The sequence below is a fragment of the Danio aesculapii genome, chromosome 17, assembly GCF_903798145.1.
Source record: "Danio aesculapii chromosome 17, fDanAes4.1, whole genome shotgun sequence".
Taxonomy (NCBI): domain Eukaryota; kingdom Metazoa; phylum Chordata; class Actinopteri; order Cypriniformes; family Danionidae; genus Danio; species Danio aesculapii.
This window is the reverse complement of record NC_079451.1, coordinates 21161834-21182910: the sequence shown is the minus strand read 5'-3', so window position 1 is coordinate 21182910 and position 21077 is coordinate 21161834. Positions and strand designations below refer to the sequence as shown.

General features: G+C 33.9%; 2 protein-coding genes across 3 annotated transcripts in view; both read right to left on the bottom strand.

The window, feature by feature from the left end:
- Nucleotides 1-3446, bottom strand: part of bahd1 (bromo adjacent homology domain containing 1) — a 75252-nt gene extending 71806 nt beyond the window's left edge. The window contains exon 1 of one of the 2 annotated variants that reach the window (XM_056476943.1): nucleotides 3188-3446. Coding sequence is in view for 1 of the 2 variants with exons in the window: in XM_056476941.1 (XP_056332916.1) it covers nucleotides 2050-2077 (28 nt within the window). In the remaining variant the exon portion in view is untranslated. Of the gene's footprint in view, nucleotides 1-2049; nucleotides 2101-3187 lie in introns of those variants that run through there. The other variant, XM_056476941.1, reaches the window with a different exon arrangement.
- A 1836-nt stretch (nucleotides 3447-5282) lies between these two features.
- Nucleotides 5283-19714, bottom strand: ivd (isovaleryl-CoA dehydrogenase). The gene is made up of 12 exons (XM_056477064.1): nucleotides 19410-19714; nucleotides 15751-15840; nucleotides 14673-14724; nucleotides 14373-14542; nucleotides 12506-12599; nucleotides 11211-11341; nucleotides 10944-11040; nucleotides 10765-10858; nucleotides 10606-10687; nucleotides 8797-8901; nucleotides 8592-8664; nucleotides 5283-6156 (listed from the first exon to the last, which is right to left on the bottom strand). The coding sequence occupies exons 1-12, from the start codon at nucleotides 19542-19544 to the stop codon at nucleotides 6023-6025; spliced, it is 1257 nt and encodes a 418-aa protein (XP_056333039.1). The 5' UTR covers nucleotides 19545-19714; the 3' UTR covers nucleotides 5283-6022.
- Nucleotides 19715-21077: the final 1363 nt, after the last annotated feature.

Genomic DNA, 21077 nt, shown 5'->3' with positions numbered 1-21077 from the left:
TTTAATACTTGTTTATTTTATTATAAAGCGATGAGATATTTTGTTTAAATATTTTTGTTTTTGACTATTAAAACTATTTGCCTTAGTACTGTTGGGAATTTTAAAATAAAGTGGTTAAATAAAAAATTCTAATATTCCTAAATGTATTGTTAAAAAAATATTCAATAATTGTTGATATCGAATGATATGAAACATGACATTGAGAAAAATTTTTTTTGCAATATCACCCAGCCCTAATTAAAAGATGTGTTCAAACTCTCTGTGGTCAACTACACCTCAAGAAAGAGTTTACAAGTTTAAAACATTTTTAATACAATGAATGTTTGTTATAAAGAATAGACCGAAAACTCACTGTAATTCATAATCAAATCACCAGAGCCACATAGAGCGTATATGAGGACGATTCAAGTAGACATACAAAAACAGTGTAAAGTTAAACGTGTGTGTGCGCGCTCTGCGAACTATGTAATGGCTATGCGTGTGACTCATCGGTGCAGAAAATGAACCGTCGTTTGCTTGAATAAACTCCAACACAAATATATCAAATAAACTCACTTGCTATATTTGACTCAAACTAAATCTATAATCCATTAAATAAATCCTGAATCTGCTTCATCCGTGTCTGTCACGGTACTGAAATCTTAAAAACGTCCATTTCCCACTAACATTTAAGTGCTGTTGACAGAGTTCTTAATCACCACTGTAGGGGTGTCAAAATTAATTGTTTCTTCGGTGCACCGCGATGCAAACGCAGACAACTCTGTATCGTTTCAGAAATAATCATAACCAGTTATTATGTACTGATGTCATTTATCTCATATGCGCTATTTACAACACTCCAACTACTTAAAAACGCAGAAACTGTGCACAATTTCACTGCGTGTGCGTTTGCTGGATCAGTCTTTCACTGGCACTAACAGCAGAAGACCCTATTTCACTATTTAAATTTCTAGTTTTCACAAGTATTGTGATTGGCCATGAAGGTCATTAGTTCACCACTGTTCAATGAGTGCAAACACAGATAACACTGGAGCATTTAAAAGCCACAAAGATCAGTCGATTCATTAGCAGATCGTTCGTATGTCAGCTCATAGACAGACCAGCCAATCTTTAATTTTACAGACTCATTTTGGAGACACCATCTCACATATTCATAAAAGGGGTAAAATAGGAGCCTTTTTAAGGCAGGGGAGCCCAAACTCAGTCCTGGAGGGCCAGTGTCCTGCATAGTTTAGCTCCAACTTCCTTCAACACACCTTCCTTAAGTTTCTAGTATACCTAGAAAGAGCTTGATTAGCTGGTTCAGGTGTGTCTAATTGGAGTTGGAACTAATCTCTGCAGGACACTGACCCTCCTGCTTTAAGGCAATGAGATTACTGATTTTTTATTTTTTTTTTAAGTAAATGAATCAAGTTTTACATTGCACTTATTCATTTATATATATTTAACCAGTAAATGTCAGAATAAGCATGTTATTTAATTTTACATAAAGTACATATACAAGTATACCCATTAAACTGACTTATGATGAGATATTTCACGCATATTTTGGCATTTCACTTTAAAGAAAGGTAGACTTTACTTGCATTTAATATGCTTTTCATGTATATACAATCATTTCTGTAAATTTAATTTGATACAGACTCTAATACAGGTTTCGCCTTTGACCCATCAAACAGTGTTGAAATGAAAAAGAAAAATAAAACTAACAATTGTCAAAGATATTAAGAGGATTTTAGGATGACACATAAAACGCTGTAATATAACACTGTATTATTTATAAAAATTAACACTGAAGATCAGTGTACAGTATAATGGTAAAAAAAAGACATTTCTTCACAGCAGACCAGTGTAGTAAACTCATCTTATGTAAGCTCTTTTTATTAGAATATAGAATATGGGTTTTTATATATATTAACAGCTTCCACTAATCAATATCAAATCAACACATAAAAAATATTTTCTTTAAAAAAAAAAAAGAAAGAAAAGAAAGAAATAAAAAAAATTAAATAAAATAAAAAATAAAAATAAAAACAAAAATCACCCTACCTGAACTCTTTGTCTTGATGTCTAACATCAACTATTTGCTGGCAAGATGCAAGCATCTATAAAAAAGCAAACTGTTTCACAATAGAAATGTAAAACCTTCTCAACTGGACTTTCTTTTTGTCAAATGTTTTTGACAAATTGTATAGAAGTAATTTAACTGAACATGACAAGATGAAATATTTTGTTTTATTTGCATTTTGTTTACATTTGTTTTACATTACATTCACTCAATTGTAACTTAAAATACTAAGTTTATTTGGAAACAAATATCATTTGTCTAATAATAGTTTAAACTGGTTAAAGGGATTTTACTGTTCTTTTACTGTTTAAAACTGATATAGTCCAAACTATTCAAGTTCAGCATTGTTTTTAGACAACACAATACCAAAGTTTCAGGTTCATAAAAGTTAAATTAATCTGTTGTGAAATAACCCTGATTTTCAATACTAATAATACTCTTTTATTCATTTTTTAAACAATACAAAATCTCTAAATTAAATCTATGAATTTTTAATTTTTTTTGAAAGACATTTCATCCACATTTTATATAATAAAAAAAGCATTTTACTCTCAAACCATACACAACAAGTCCAGAGAAACTGCACATTTTCAAGCTCCTTGTCTTCCTCATCACTGAAAGAACAGTCTTCCAAACTTAGTTTGATTCCGAGGGTTTAACACTCGATTAAAAGTCAGACAAGGTGAAGTGAGAAAACATTTCAGTTTCAACTTTGACTTCCAGTGTTTTCTACAGGGAACAACTAGTGCAAAGACTACAACCCGTGATTGCGTTACTAACAAACAAAAGATTAGACAAACAACTCATCATCACCTACACACACAGTGCGCGACGCGACACACCAGAACGATCCATTTCTGACCCCCAGCATTCGAACAAATTAGTTGATTATGACGAGAGCGTTCTAGTTTAAACGCGTCGCGACGGAACGTGATGTAGACGATGACAAGCCTGTCATTACGAATAACGAAACTAAACCAATTTCTCTACAAACAATTAATCTTAATTACTCCACAGGATGGCGAGCCTAAAAGAAACTCAGCATAGGAAGACAACACGCTAAAAAACAGCGACTTACGTCTAAAAACTTCCATTTTTCAAACGTGCAGATGATCTTACCTTTACTGGTGTCGTGGACTTAAATGGCGTGTACGAGTTTATTGGTCCGGTTCGATGTGTTGAAAACGTGAAGGGGAGCTCATTGTGCTGTCATCCTGAGGAGGAGAACACCTGGAATACAGCAGACTCATGCAGAACTGACACAAACACTTTTACCATGGAGTTTACGTAACACCACCATCCGCTGGTCACGATCGTGTCCCAAATCATAGTCTTCAACCTGACTAAACAGCGTTTTTAGACATCATAGTCTACATAAATGACTAACGACACGTATATTCTTTGCCAAACATGCTGTATGCCTGTGTAAAGCCCCGAAGTGTGAATAAGGAACTCGCCTGTAATGTCGACAAAAAGGTCTAGGTAGAAAGCTTACTAGGTTTTGAGACACCGCCAATGTGTTGACGTATTGGCATGGTGGGACAACATGGAGTTTCTTAAAGGGCTATGAGCACGTGAAACATGAAAATCAATTATTAATTTAGTGGCTCCAAAAATGTAGACACCTGATCTTAGGGAATGTGCGAATGTATCAGATGCGAATCTTCATGCAGTGCAGATACACTTTATACAAAATAAGTAAATTAATGATAGGATTTTCTCAGAAATGATTTCACTTTTCTGAGACAGATTAAAAGCTTTATACTGTAGTCTTTTAGTGGATGATGATGAAGACACTTCAGTTTCCACAGGCGTATGTCATCACACTGACCAGACTACATTACAAGTGTAAACTATATATAACAATGGTATCATGCCTTAGCCTACTTCTAATATAGCCAAATTAGATACAAATATTTGGTGAATTTAAAGTCTAATTTTAATCTCTTTTATATATTCCACAACTAAATGAATAGTAACTACAAGACAATGAAGTATATCTTTAAAAATGTTAGTATATTTTATTCCAACCTTACATGAAAGCATAAATATCATGAACAAGATAAAAGCGTGCAATCGAGTCATCAGTGACTTATGACAAAACCTAATAAATCAGATGAATAACATACATAATTCTTTCATTTTCCTTCGGCTTAGTCCTTTTATACATCAAGGGTCACCACAGCGAATTGAACTGGCAGCTTATCCAGCATTGGTTTTACGCAGCGGATGCCTTTCCAGCCGCAACCCATGACTGGGAAACACCCATACACACTCATACAATACGCACAATTTAGCTTACCCAATTCACCATAGCACGTGTCTTTGGACTGTGGGGGAAATCGAAGCGCTCAGAGGAAACCCACGCAAACACGGGGAGAATATGCAAACCACACAAATGCCAACTGACCCAGCCTGGACTCGAACAAGCGACCTTCTTGCCGTGAGGTGACAGTGCTAACCACTGAGCCACCATGTCGCCCCACATACATTATTTTCTATGTAATTACTTTACATTAAGGTTCTGTTTGTGATATTAATTACACAAGTAAACATGAAATGCATTATTATTATTCCCCTATTAATGCAACATTAATACAACTTGTAATTTTATTTATCAATTACTAAATCTGATTTATCAAAACTTTCAACAAATAAAAACATGTTTATTAACTACCGTATGCAAAATAAACACCATAAGTTCTATTGTTAGTTGACCGTTAATGTGTTATTACTCATTACTTACTTCAATAACTGATATTGACTAATGGATGTTATTGTAAAGTGTTATCTGCTGAAAATATCAATTTTGTTAATATACTGTACAAATTGGGATATTTTATTATTTTAAATTTAATGAAGCATCTTTTAAAAACTTTAAATAATAAAAAACGACATACTGTTAATGAACATTTTATCATTAACAATCTATTTAAACAGCTTATGTAACTGAATAAAAATATTAGGTGGAAAACATTTTTAAAAACGCCAAATAAATGTTTAAGTTTATATAAATAACTACATAAAAGGGAGATATATATATAAAACAATAAATATATATGACAAAAGAACTAAAACATTTTAAATATGCATTATACATTAGTAAACAATACAGCAACTAAAAAGACATTTATGAAAATAATGATAATGCAATCCAAATGATAATAAAACCTGAAAGCGCACCAATGACACAAAACAGCAAATCACAAACTGATAGAAGGAAGATTACGTTTATTCTAAACAATCGTAATACAATCAAACACATGGAGTGATGATTCAATAAGGCAGGATCCTCAGAAAACCCAAAGGTTTCATGGACCAACATAACAGCTTGCTTTAAAGTGCAACTTCTTGAATTGGAGAAACAAATGAATGTCTGAATTACAAACTCTTCGAAGAAATGATCTGTCTGTACACATGAAAAAAACAAAATCATGTTATGGGGTCAGAAGTGATATGCAAAACAGCCCACAAAGGGTGACCGTGTTTCTTAGAAAAGAAAAACAAACAAGGTAATTACATGTACCATGTGCTACAGAAACACCCCCCAGTCACATGACAAAGGCTTTCAGGACAAATGAATGGTCTCAGCTGTTTACATCACCACTGCTTTTTCCACTGGGAATTAACTGTGCAGCTAGTTGTTGGAGATCAATTCAATTCATAGTCGGTCCTTTAAAAACAACTTGGTCTAATTAGTAAATCTCTTACCACTGCATTTGTTCTTGAATGTAATACTACCTAATGCTTGTACAATGTTTGACATCGAAAAAAACCAAAGCAACTGAACCAGGACATTTTAGACATGTTTTATATCCTGAAACTGATTAGGAATTCCACTTTACATGAATGAAAGTGTTAAAAATCAAGATGCCAGATGAGCGTTTAGCCTATGAAACATCTGGCCACAGCACACAGTCTGCTACTCAGCATCAGATCCTCAATCCTGACTCTTCATTTGAACATGATGTTGAAGGATCTGCCGATGACCATCCTTCTGATCTCACTGGTTCCTGCACCAATCTCATAAAGTTTAGCGTCTCTTAAGAAGCGGCCCATTGGGTAGTCATTAATGTAACCATTTCCACCTGCGAAGAGATGTAACAAGTGAGTCAGATCAGACAGGGGTTTACTGAATGAGCAGGATTTTATTTGCTCCATTTTTAAAACCCACCACACACGATAGCAAACAGTCTAAGAACTTATAAAGTGAGTCTGGAGTAAAAATATGTTATTATATGTGCCATTTTTACATGCAGCATTGAGTGTAGTTGGCACTATATGGCAAAATTATCATTATTGTGATAATAGTATTTGCAATATAGCAGACGTGTGATAAATGTTATTACATTTTTTGCATAGGTTTATTTTAATTTGACCAATCCAATGGGGCCTTACTCTCTTTATACCCGCCTCCCTAGCAGTTGCTGTTCTGCTATTGGCTGGAGCATCCCAAAAGTGAACATAGAGCTAAAAGTAAATACTATGGCTGCGTTCAAAATCGCACACTTCCATACTGCATAGTACGCTAAAAAAGGATGCGAGAACTACCCAGGTGACCAACTATTTCTGGTGAGATTCTGAAGTGCGTCGGATGGATGCTATGCTACTATTCTGTAGTGCGTCTGAGATTCATTCATACTGCTCCCATTCATACTGTATAGAATGTACTTTTCTAATGGTCGAGTAGTAAATTCAAATTCAAATGCAGTACCTACTGAGCAGTAAGCGATTTCGGACTCAGCCTGGTGGGAAATGCCAACAGCCAATCAGAGTCAGAGTATCTGTTGAGGTTTTTCCTCATTCATAGTGCTTTAAAGACAAAATATTTGCATCTTGACAGTCTTTAGTTTGAATTAGAATTAAGGTCTGATCTAAAGAACATATTTTAAGATCTGACATTTTTCTTTACTTTAATATATTTAAATATTTTTATTTTCATATAATTTTCTAAATAACAGATTTAAAAACATTGCTAATAAAGAAAGCTTTTTCTCTAGGAAAATTTTCTATTGTAACAAATATCCTTATCGCAATACTCAACAACAACATTGCATATTTTTTCAGTATCGTGCAGCCCTAACCTAGAAGCAGGCCATACAGCTGTCATTAACATAGAACCCTTATCTTGATGTCATTATCATCCAATTAAATCAATTGGACCACTAATTTGAGTAGCTTGTCAGTAAACTATTATTCAGTGCAGTAAATGCTGCTCCATCTGAAAGCACATTTAAACCAACCAGGGTTTAGACCCTGCTTTACTGACAAAACATAAATGAAAATTGCTTTTGATTAGTCATCTAAGCAAAAGGCACTGGCATAAAATATATTTTCTTTAGCTGTCAAACTACTTGTATGCAAATGCTTTGTTTTGCAGCAAAACACTGTTGAGCTTCAAACAGCGTTTCTGCAGGTATCAAGTAAAATTTAGGACTTTGTAAGACCTTTTTAAGACCATTATGAATGCAATTTCAGACATATACAGGTCTTTTTTTACATAACATTACAATTTGTTATTTCTTAGCTAGATGTTTTAAGTAACTTGTCAAAACAAGCAAACCCTAGATGTACTGTATATATACAACTACAAATACACGTTTCAATAAAACATCTTTAAAAATAAATCTATGCTAATCTAAATGTATGCATAAAATTCTGTCAGTGTCCTCACCATATATGGACAATAAATGCACATAGAACTTTTAAACAAATATTATTGTATGGGTGATAATTAAACCATATTGTAAATAGAGTTAAAAACAGAGTTTTGATTTCAATAGAGATGGATCGTTAGTGACTGGATGCGTGTTGGGTAGCTTTACATGGACATAGGAAAATTAAGACCTGATTGCAATTATTTAAGACCAACAAGACAAAAATTCGGTGAATTTGGGACTTTTTAAGGCCTAAAATTTACTTTTTGAAATTTAAGAGTTTTAAAGACCCAGCGGACACCCTGTTTAAAAAATGGACATAATTCCAGTCCGCTGGATATGTTGTGAATATGCCTGAAAAAAGTCAGAAACAAGATGTGTGCCCATCTTGTCCCAATTCACTGTCAAGAGAATGTTTCAATTGGGCAAATATATCCAAAACCCAAAGCTCCAGAAGTTAATTGGGTCTTGGGTTGGAAACTCTTCAAATTATACAATCTGATATCAGATTTTCAGGTAGAAAGCCCCTTCTTTTATTTAAAGTCACAAGCATCTTCAGTTTATCATACGTTTTAGCAAAAGATCAGTTATTTTACAGCCTCATTTGCTCTTATTTTCCAAGGGTGCTAATATTAGTGAAGGGCACTGTACAGTATATGTGGCATTTACAATTAATCAGCACATTGAATGCTCAATCATACCAGGCAAATCAAAGTTTCAATTGTTTAGCTATTTATCCACCCAGTAATTTTCTGCTCTGGTAAAAGAAATGAAGACAGGGAAACGTTTAGCCCCTGATCTCTGTCTAAGGCACATCAGGAGTTGTTTCTTCTATTTTTTTGCTGTTTTAACTATTAGGCACTCACCCAGGCATTGAATCCCATCCAAGGCAACTTGAGTTGCGTTCTCAGCACAATAAAGGATTACCCCAGCACAGTCCTACAATAACATGACAAATCAATACTGCTAGTACACACACTCGGGAAGGACTGTATGCATCATTTCCAGGATGATTGGAAACGTTATAAAACCGAGCAGTCAAACAACAAAACATTGGTAAAGAGTTTTTACCTTAGCACTGAAATGGCCTTTGTCACAAGCACGAGCAACGTTGTATAAATACTGTCGACAGGAACTGAGGCGTGTGTACATGTCAGCCATTTTTCCTTGCATCAGCTAGTTTTTAGGAAAAAAAGGTTGGCAATAGAACGTTAGTTGGTACCGTTTCAGAAATGTACAGCGACAAAAATATGTATATATTCAAACATACTACCTTTGAAAGTTTGTTGGTAGGATTTTAATATTTTTAAAAGAAATCTCTTATGCTCACAAAGGCAACATTTATTAAATCAAGAATTCAACTGCTAAATTGTAAACAAATATATATCTTAAAATAACTGCTTTTTAATAATAATGTACTGTATGTAAAACAATCTGTGATTTAATGCTGAATTTTCAGCAATACTTCAGTCTTCAGTGTTTCAATATTTCAGAAATCATGCAAAAATGCTGATGTGCTGCTTTACAAGCATTTCTTCCTTTTTATGAAACAGAAAGTTCAAATAAACCTTTTTTTTTTACAAAAAATACCATTTTAGGGATAATTGGATGGCCATTCAAATGTTGTAATATATAACGATGAAAATGTTTGTTACAATGTAAAATTCTGTAAAGTCACTTTTGATCAATTTAATGTAAAATTGTTGAATAAAAGATTATTTGCTTCTTTTAAAATATTACTGACCCCAGTTTGAAGTAAATCTATGGATATGAATAGTTAGATGGTTATGCATTTGTTTTAAGAATATTTATTTCGCATCAAAAAAGTTATAAGATATATCTATGGTAAAAAGCAAAGGAATAAGTGGGCTCCCTTTATATTCTAATTAGGTAATAAACTCTGTTTACTTGCTATTTACTAGCCAATAGTCTCAGATAAGTCTTTGGAAGTTGCAGTCATTTTTCACAGCATCTTTTATTATGTCATTAAACAATATTTCAATGTCTCAAATTTCTCACTTGAAAGTGGTCCTAAATACATCCGCACAATTTCTGAAGCAATGCAAAAATATGCTTGTTATTTTCTTTTAGAAATGGTTGATCATTCGTTACAAAATCAAGTTTTTAAATTTTGCTGTTCATTTCGAAATCATTAAATAATGAATCTCCTAGCTACCTGAAAAACGTACTGCCCCTATAATCCCTCAAGATGTGATAAGAACTTGCTCTAAATTCCTATTACTCACTTAAAGTGTTTCGGTGGCAGGTCCTACAATATGAAATAGCCCACAAAACAGCATTAGTTTTCCTCCTAGCTTATCTGCATTCAAATCTAGTCTTAAAATATGTCTTTGGCTTTTAGTTGATCCATTTTCATGGTTTTGATCCGTTATCTCTCTCTCTCTCATGTTTCTCCAGATTTCTACTAGTTATATGTACAATTACAGTATGTGTACAAACAGTACAAGTATACTTATTTGCTTTATTCTGAAATCCACTGATGACATTTTTTCTACATTAATTTGATTTAGTTTTTGCATAAAATAATAAAAACAGGTGGGATTTTTTTCAGATATGTTTATATTCATTTAAAGAAAACACAATACCAATATTTTAACTTATTAAACCATTGGTAACAAGAATTGAAGAAATCTTATTGCAGTTTAATAGAATAAAACAAATAGTAATATTTTACAAAAAAAATAAATTCAGCAAATACAGAGAAATTTCAAATGGTCTCAATTATTTCAAGAGTTATGAAATGAATAATAAACCTATTCATACATTTTCTTTACATTAAATTTCTTGGCAAACAGAAATTATATCTACTAATATATGAATATAAAACATGTTAAACACAAACCAAACACTTCAATTTACCTGAAAGTGGCCAATTTTCTGTCCAAATGCTTCACGAACATGTAGATAAGGAATTGCATGATCAAGCACAGCTTGCATGATGCTGAGGGAATGTGTAAAGTTGTCAAACAAACAACTACAACTGGAAATGCTACTGGAAATAAACACAGCAACAATTACCCAACAGGTCCAGAAGCCAGGACGAGTCTCTCCAGGTCCAACCCACTCATCAAAACATAGACTCCTTTATTTAAAGGACCCAATACATTTTCCTCTGAAATCACAACAAAACGTTTTCAAATTCAGTTTGGAGCCTTATACATATTTAGCCTCACCAATATGCACAAAGACTCACACACCAGGAATCTTGCAGTCTTCAAAGACGAGTTCACAAGTGCTGGATCCTCTCATTCCAAGTTTATCTAGCTTCTGCGCTGAGCTGAATCCTGGCATGCCCTTTACCACACAAGAACAATCAATCTGATATGATTATCTATTGAAGTTACTCCCTCACTGAACAATAGATTAAAAATGAAATCAGATTCATCAGATTTTTGCAATATGGTTTCAGATTGAACAGTAAAACCTAATAAATCATCCAATGGGATGTGGTTTTCTTCTCTGACCTTCTCAACAATGAAAGCCGTGATGCCACGAGCTACTGCTTCTGGGTCTGTCTTAGCATACACAATCAGAACATCTGCATCTGATCCATTCGTAATCCAGAATTTATTACCGTTTAACACATAGTGATCCCCTTAAAAAGAGAGAAATCAAGGCTGTAAGAGAGGCGTGAGGCGTTAGGTGTTGACAACATTCTAGAGACAAAAAAAACCCCAATATGTCATTACATTAAATATGTTTATTGCTATAATAATAAAAATAAGCATAACAAAGAATATATAAAGACTAATAAGAATATAAAAATAGTAATAATTTATCAACAATGCTAAAAGGTTTTTGTTTTTAAATCTCATAATTCATTTAAATCACAAAACATTTTAAAATGCCTAAAGTAAAATGGTTTAAGTTTTAATCAATGAAGTAAAAATAGTGTTGTAGATGAATAACATTTATTAGTTATTGTTTATTACATGGAAAATAACAGACGTAACATTTTTATATTGGTGCAAGTGTAAAACAAACATCTATGTACTTGATATTAGACATTCATGCAGACAGTACTGCCTACACGTCAACAAAAAAACTGTGTTGCTTAATATTTTTTGTTGAAAAGAAAATATTTTTACTATACATAAAGTAAAAAATAGTAATTATTTGAAATAGAATTGCTTTGTTACATTATAAATGTATTTACCATCACTTTCTGAACACAATTGTTATTTTATATATATATATATATATATATATATATATATATATATATATATATATATATATATATATATATATATATATATATATAAATTTACTTCGACATTGACACAATTCTAACATTTATGGCTCTATACACTAACACAATGGATTTGAAATGAAACGACCAAGATGTGATTTAACTGCGACTGTCAGCTTTAATTTAAGGGTATTTGCATCCAAATCAGAATTACAACAGTTTGCACATGTGCCTCCCACTTCTTAAGGCACCAAAAGTAATGGGACAATTGGCTTCTCAGCTGTTCCATGGCCAGGTGTTTGTTGGTTGGTGTAAAGAGCCAAAAATGTTAGAATTGTGTCGCTGTCCCAATGTTTATGGACCTGACTGTACATGCATACAAACATGTTTATATTAATTTGCTATATAATATAAAAAAATTATATAAAAATATAATCTAAAACTTTTAAATGACATGACAACAAATGCTCATAACATGCATAAACAGTTGTGCATGGCAACATAATAGCAAGCAGACAGTGGTGAGGAACAGAGTAGAACATAGAATGATAACAGAAAGCCAGTCACCTTGTTTTTTTGCTGTCAGTTTCATAGACACCACATCAGAGCCAGAATTAGACTCACTCATGGCCAGAGCACCCACATGTTCACCAGTCAACAACTGAAGTACAAACATAGACATAACTGATAAAACACTGAGCCTAAAATCCTTAATTAGTATGCATTATGTCATGTGTCTTTTTAAGAAAGCTAAAGTCAGAATTAAACGAGAGCACCACACATCTTTTCTTTTTTTTGTGATGTATATCCGAGTGAAAGGTTTCTCAGACAAGACCAAATGTAGGGGACTGCATACAGTGTTTCATAATTGTTTTACTGCTGTAACTGATTCATTTGTAGCCGATTTCATTTAACTGCATAAACATATAAATAAACAATTAAGACTTTCATGACACCTTTATAATCATACCATGACACGTCTCATGAATATGAAGAACATTTTGTGTATGCTTATGACAACCATCATAAAGTTTATTGGCTCAGATGTCATTTTAAATGCAAAGATGACATTGTGATGTCTTTTTTATGACGTGTTAACACAAACAAATGCATCAAAACCTGCCAATGTCTTTGTCATGGCATTAGCAACTTGACTTGTCATAAATCTGTCATAAACATGATTATCATAAGCATTATCATAATTATAATTGTGTCATTAATATTTTTGATCACTTTTTCCAGTGGAACAAACTGACTTTGTCATTAACGTTTCTCAGTAAAAGTGCTAGTGTCAAATAATTTTATAACAGCATCATTAACCTTTAATGACAAATTTAATTTGATTCATGAGAATTAGGATGGACTCATGAAAGTCATGCTTATATACATTGTCGTAACAAAGACGTACTTATTTGTTTTATGTTTGTCATCTTTGCAATTAAAATATCATAACTGAACAAATGACACTTAATGTCAGTTGTCATTAGCATGCGTAAAAGCCATGATATCTACAGTTAAAGTCAGAATTATTATCCCCCCTGAATTATTAGCCCCCGTTTATTTTTTCCCCAATTTCTGTTTAACGGAGAGCTGATTTTTTCAACACATTTCTAAACCTAATAGTTTTAATAACTCATTTCTAATAACTGATTTATTTTATCTTTGCCATGATGACAATAAATATTATTTGACTAGATTTTTTTTAAAGATGTTTCTATACAGCTTAAAGTGACATTTAAAGGCTTAACTAGGTTAATTAGGTTAACTAGGCAGGATAGGAAGGTGATTAGGCAAGTTATTGGATAACAATGGTTTGTTCTGTCGACAGTCGAAAAAAAATTAGCTTAAAGGGGCTAATAATTTTGACCTTAAAATGGTTCATAAAAAAAAAAAAAACTCCTTTTATTCTAGCCGAAATAAAAGAATAAGACTTTCTCCAGAAGAAAAAATATTATCAGACATACTGTGAAAATTTCCTTGCTCTGTTGGGAAATATTTGAAATAGAAAAAAATTCTAAGGGGGCGAATAATTCTGACCATCCGTATACAGCAAAATATTGTATGATTAATGTTAAAATAAATAAATAAATATTGTCAATATTGAACACCCCTAGTAGTTTGGGAGGTTAAGCGGATTGATTGAAATGCTGTGGTTTGCTTTTGGTGGATCTCTGATTGAATGTTTGTCCGTACTTGAGTCAGAAAAAAAACATTAGAGAAAAAAATTTTTTTGTTGTTGCATGAAAGATTTATTTTCATGAAATATTATAACGGCACATGAATGAATAAAATAATAATAATGTGCACAGATTAATCCTTTATACTAAATATTGCAATCTAAAATAAAAAAATGCTAGTTCTGTTTCCATGGTGACTTTAACTGTAACACAGATACTTGCATATAAACATTCAAATATTTGGTTTTGACTCACACCTTAGGCATGTACTTCTCTTTCTGCTTCTGGTTTGCATGTCGAACCATCTGATTTACACATAAGTTGGAATGCGCTCCATAGCTGAGTCCAATAGCGGCTGACACGCGGGAGATCTCCTCCATAACAATCACATGATCAAGATAGCCCAGTCCCGTTCCCCCGATCTCCACTGCACACATGGGGAAAAAAGATCAGTTAGATTTGCAAAAAGACTCATCAGACTATTCTCAATATTGCTTCAGCAACTGTTATCTCATCAACAATAGGTATATTTTATAAAACAGCGTATATGATCCAACCTGGTGCAGTAATTCCAAGAAGTCCAAGGTCACCCATCTCCTTCCAAAACTCCTAGTTTAAAAAAAGAAAGAAAAATGTCGTATTTGGTATGATTCATTGCTCAAGACATTAATACATACAGGGGCTGAACAATGAAACTGAAATGCCTGGTTTTAGACCATAATAATTCATTAGTATGGTGTAGGGCCTCCTTTTGCAGCATCAATTTGTCTTGGGAATGACAGATACAAGTCCTACATAGTGGCTAGAAGGATTTTGAGCCATTCTTCTTGTAGAATAGAGGCCATGTCACTATGTAAGCTTGATGCTCTCTCCTCCAAAACACCCCAAAGTGGCTCAATAATATTTATGTCTGGTGATTGTCAAGGCCATGAGAGATGATTAACTTTACTTTCATGTTCATCAAACCACTCTGTCATCAATCTTTTTGTGTGTATTTGTGCATTATAATCCTGATACACGGCACTGCCTTCAGGATATAATGTTTGAACCATTGGGAGCACATGGTTCTCCAGCATGGTTCGTTAGTCCTTAGCAGTCACGCGCTCATCTAGCACAAGTATTGGGCAGAGGGAATGCCATGGTATTGCAGTCCAAACCATCACTGATCACCCTCACGCTTCACTCTGGGCATGCAATTGTCTAGGTGGTATGTTTCTTTGGGGCTTCTCCACACCGTAACTCTCTGAGATGTGGGAAAGACAGCGAAGAAAGTGGACTTATCAGAGAACAATCCATGTTTCACATTGTCCACAGCCCAAGATTTCCGCTCCTGGCACCACTGAAACCGACTTTTGGCTAAAGCAGCCCAGCCATGTATACTGACCCTGTAGCTCCCGATGAACAGTTGTGGTGGAATCAGAAGTTACACATGTAAATCTGCAGTGAACTGGGCAGCTGTGGTTTTACTTTTTTTATACAATCTGGTTTAGCACCCAGACATCAATCAATGAAGATAGGCCACCAGGCTGGTCAAATTAGCCATCAAACCTCCATCACTAAATTGGCCAGTGTTTCAGTTTCAATGTCTAACCCCTGTATAGACTCATTACATCTTTGTCATGTACAAAAACTCACCCTCATCTGAGGAAACTCGTTTTTCTTGTCAATCTCATCAGCATAGGGAGCGAGTTTCTCCTGGAAGAATCTCTGGACGGTCTGTCTGAGCTGGGGTTCAAAAGAAAGATGGATGATAAACTATGCATTAATGGAAGCCTATTTCCACCAGAGAACTTTTTTTTTCACAATTTATGACTTTTCTCCACAAAACAACACAAACAAAGCAAAACAACAATAAAAAAACAATTCAGTGATGGTGAATGCACAATTTTAGCAGTGTTGTGGCACGAATGTATTTGATTGCCATAAAGGCGTCCAAAAGTTTAACCTGGGGCTATAAAATAGCTGACGCTATTGCTGTGCTGTTAATCTAACGTAAACACACCAATCCTATAAAAAAATATTTAAATGCTGATGGCTTTTCATTTGCATGTTGTTGTTTTTTACTATTGAAAACAACTATTTTTATCTTCTGTGGGTTATGGGTAAAATATGGTAATTCTAATAGTTTAATAATATTTATTTGACTTTGAAATCACAAAGCGACCCCCTGTCATTGTCCTGCGATAATGGGAACTACTGCTGTAAGGGTAGTATCATCATGGTGTAGTGATGATATCCATAACATTTTGCTGCTGATCACCAAAGTTATAAAATACGGCTGCACAATATATCAAAATGTTGCAAATAGGATTCTACCAACACCATTAATTAATCTTGCCATACTATACCTGCTGAAGTGTCACCATACCAAGTAGTATTGCGATACTGTAATTCATAGCTCAAATTACAAAGAAAACTGTCAGAAATACTACATTTTATGTTTTAATTGGCCTACTTGAATTTTACTCCTTTAAGGCCAAAAAGTATTATTTGCACCCCACTTCATTATATTTGTTTTTTTTCTAGAAAACGGACCAACAATGAAATTTGTAACAAAAAAGCATTTTTTCCAACAAAATTAGACTATATGAAGTGGTCAAAAATTGTTTCAATGTTTCCTGTTGCTATTTTTGGTGTTTTTTTATCTGTTTTTTTTTTCCAGTTTTATCAGTTAACAATCCAAAGTAATTCAGAATTTCACTTTGTGCCGCGGTTGTTGTAGCTACTAAATCATATTAACATGAACAGAAATGAACCAATTCAGATGTGCGCTCGAACTGAAGCGTTAGAAAACGTGCAATAGGCTACCATTAAAGGCGTGAAATCTACACCATTTTGCAAACCTTAAATAGCTCTACAGACTAATAAAATAAAACGGTCTATTGTAGCACAAACGTACCGCTGAACCGTGCAACCCTAATTGCAAAAATGAAAAAAATGCACTAAAACAAAACAATCACTATGAACCATTAAAATAAATTATTTTTGAAAATAATCCTGTCTAGCAGCATCCCAATGCCTGCAAAATAATTAACTGGTTTCTTAAAATAAATAAAATGCATTTATTAAAGGCAAGCAAATGCAATTAGTACAAAAAAGATTAAAAAACCTTAAGACTCCATTGACTTTAATTAAAGCCATATTAAAACTAATAGAAACTTTCAAACATTTAGGGTCAGATATTCTGAAAGTTTTTTGAAGAAGATTCTTTTGTTAACTAAAACTGCATTCATTTAGTTAAAAAATATTTATTTAAAATCCTATTCTTGTGAAATATTACTACAACTTAAAATAACTGTTTTATAGTGTAATATATTTTAAAAACAAACGTATTCCTGTGATAGTAAAGCTGAATTTTCTGCAGCCACTACTCTAGTCTTTAGCCTTTAGAAATCATTCTGACATGCTGAACAAATAACTTTAATGATTATTACTTATGCTCAGAATAACAGAACTTATTACAGGCAATTTAAAAATAATTATTTTGTGACATACATGTTTTAATTGAAGCTTTTCATGTTTCATGTTTAGCGTTAGCTCTACAATAAAAGATCTGGGTGTCATATTAGACAGCAATTTAACTTCCCATGTCACAAAAAATGCCTTCTTTCAACTGAGAAATATTGCTAAGTTACGAAGTATGCTATCCATCTTAGATGCCGAAAATCTAGTCCATGCTTTTATGACTACTAGGCTGGAATACTGTAATGCTCTGTTTGCTGGCTGCCCAGCATCCTCTATTAACAAACTTCAGCTAGTACAAAATGCAGCTGCCAGAGTTCTTACCAGGTCTAGAAAATTTGATCACATCACACCAATTTTATCCTCCTTACACTGGCTGCCTGTTAAGTTTCGTATTGAATTTAAAATATTGCTTCTTACCTATAAAGCTTTAAATAATCTAGCTCCCGTTTATCTAACCAATCTTCTGTCTCGCTACAATCCAACTCGCTCTTTAAGATCTCAAAACTCAGGGCTTCTGGTAGTACCTAAAATAGCAAAGTCGAGTAAAGGAGGTCGAGCCTTCTCATTTATGGCTCCTAAACTCTGGAATAGCCTTCCTGATAACGTCCGAGGCTCAGACACACTCTCCCAGTTCAAAATGTTTTAGTAAAATATCTTTTTAGTAAAGCATACACTCAGTGCATCACTTAGCGGTATTATACATGAATGTGCTCCACACAGGTTTCTGCATCTTGTTTATATACACTATGAACAGCAGCTACGCTAATTATTCTCTTTATTCTCTATTTCTACCTGGGGATACTCATCCCAAGGCCCTTAGACCACACAGCGCCACTGATTCGATCCAAGACCAGTGACGAGATGATCCCAAGTTTTCCATATCCTAGACCAGGCCGTATCCTGAGCAGCTGCTGTGGTGGTCATGGAGGAGTGGAGAGCATGAGACTGTTTCATGTGACGCTGCAGGGACATGCGAGTCTTCGCTGAGGTCCAGCTTCCAGCCTCCGCGGCGCCTAGACTGCAGCTCTGCACAAGACGTTTGGCCGGAGGAGAAATGGTCTTGCCCAACTGAGCCTGGTTTCTCTCGAGGTTTTTAATTCTTCCCTTTCACCAATTAGTGAAGTTTTTCCCCCTCCACTGTCGCCACTGGCTTGCATGGTTTGGGATCTGTAGAGCTGCGCATTGATGGATTATTCTTCAGTGTTTGGACTCTCAGTAGCGATTATTAAACCACACTGAACTGAGCTAAACTGAACTTAAACTCTGAAAACTGAACACTGTTTCAATTTACTATGATATTTTTGTGAAGCTGCTTTGACACAATCTACATTGTAAAAGCGCTATACAAATAAAAAAGAATTTAATTGAATTTTCATGGATTGACTGCATATTTGCTGAATAAAGTTTAAATAGGGTGGGAAAAATGAGTAACGGTGACCAAATGCTAAAAATGTGGTAAATGTCAGATCTGTGAAAGATGTGTTTTATTATGTCCTCAAGTTTGTAGTTTTTTAACTCTTAATGATTTCCTCCAATCAAAACGCGCCGTCCATTTACACCCACCCAGCTGTTCATTTGTCACAAGCAGCACAGGAAGCACATGTCATTAGTTGCATAACAACATCGCATGAACAAGGAATCATTAAATGAAGTGTCAATATCAAGTCTGGATGTTAACGTTCCCCTTTTAATGTCAAGCTCTAACTCACATTTAACGCGTTATACTGCTGATAACTGCCAGTGTTTAAGCTCATACGCAAGACGCGTCAACAGCGCAAATAACAGCGACATTTTAGTTGTTTTGGTTGTGTTTTCAGTTTGTGGGATACCTGGATCTGCTCCTCATTGAGTCCGTTCACAATGTCGTCCACTGGAACCGCTCCAGCGCATCCGCGACGGGGAACACAAGCACTGACCTTCATAACTCCCTGACAAACACGCAGTGCTCTTCTGACAGCAAACATTTTAGAGAATTTAGTTACCGTGACTTCAGGGTTAAGACAGAATACAGCTGGAGAAAGGTGAATTATGCAACAGGTACAAGAGTGTGGCAGGTGACGAGTACAACACTGGGAGCATCACCACAGTAAACAGAAGGAATTCCGCTCTTCTTCTCTTCTGTTACGCGACGTGATTCATTACCTGCCGCTTGAGCTTTACTGGCACCTACTGCGAGGAAGTACAAACTACACTCAAACTATATAAGACCGCAGAAAATCCCTCGTTGCGACAATAAAACTGTTATTTTTCAGCTGTAAGTTACTTTAGATGAGGGGTGCCCAAACTTTTTCTTATGAAGGACCAAAATCCAAGCTTGATTGAGAGCTGTGGGCCAAAAGTAAATATAGAAAACTGTATTACATTAAAGTAGCCATAGGTAATTTCCTAATTTAAAATTTATAAATATTTTTTTTTTAATTACTTCAACCGTAGGTACTCATGCATTCTCATTTGATTTTTAAAAATGTATATTATTTTAACGAACTTAGTACAATAAAACCTTTTTAAAAAAGCATTTTAAAAATCCAAACGATGGAGTTCAATGCTGAATAAAGTCATGCTGAACCGTCTTTGCTTTGATTTGCATGTTGTTGTCTTCTATTTTATTCGTTAAGAGACAGTATATATATTATTATTATTTTAAAATCTGATTCATTTACAGCATTTAATTGAAATATTTAATTTCAGGCTGCTTTTTTGTAGCTCAACAATAAAACATACAAACAAACAAACAAACAAACAAAGGTTACATTAAAATAAACATGAGAACCTCTGTTAAAGGCATTCCCCAACCCATCCCAATCCTTTTCCCTCTAGCGAACCAAATCAAAGGATACAAAGGGCCACCTTTGGCCTAGTTTGGGCATCTCTGGTTTAGATTAAAAAGTAACTGAGATATTAGATAAAAAAGTAAAATAGATATTAGTTAATTTAAACATTTTCTTACACATTTTTAAGATCAAAAGTTGTATATTTGTAACTGTACTTATTCGATATTAATTAATGCTTTATTAATTAGTAATATTATTGTTAACAAATTAGACCTTACGTTAAATTGTTAACTAGTGTTACCTAATTTACTGGGAACTATTATGTTACACTAACTAGTGTGTAAAATGGTGAGTAGGTAAAATATTGTTGCTAATATATATATATATATATATGTTGGTTGCATTTTAGAGTCATATTTTAAGCACCATTTTTTTGCTGGACTAGCTGGTTGGATGGTCATCATAACCAAGTATTTTGATGTGCAAAAAACATTTTCTAAAGATTTAGAATAAAGAAATATGAGAACAATACCTTTTTTTAAACACAAATTTATTACATCATATATCATTAAAAAGTAATCTGTTAAAGTTTTAAATTAAAAACTGGCATATTGTCATATCATTAATTTAAATAATAAACTGGCTAGCACATTCAATTTTCCTCAGTCACACTGAAGCGACAGCCAAAGCCTTCTTCGCTGGGTTATTTTCACAATTTATTATGGC

Excerpts from the sequence above, each read along its gene's own strand:
- ivd (XM_056477064.1), bottom strand. The coding sequence starts at position 19,544 with ATGTTTGCTGTCAGAAGAGCACTGCGTGTTTGTCAGGGAGTTATGAAG. Across the intron at positions 15,841-19,409 it reads TCAATGAGGAGCAGATCCAG|CTCAGACAGACCGTCCAGAG; the intron begins GTATCCCACAAA and ends TTTGAACCCCAG. Across the intron at positions 10,688-10,764 it reads CTGGCTTCTGGACCTGTTGG|CATCATGCAAGCTGTGCTTG; the intron begins GTAATTGTTGCT and ends ACATTCCCTCAG.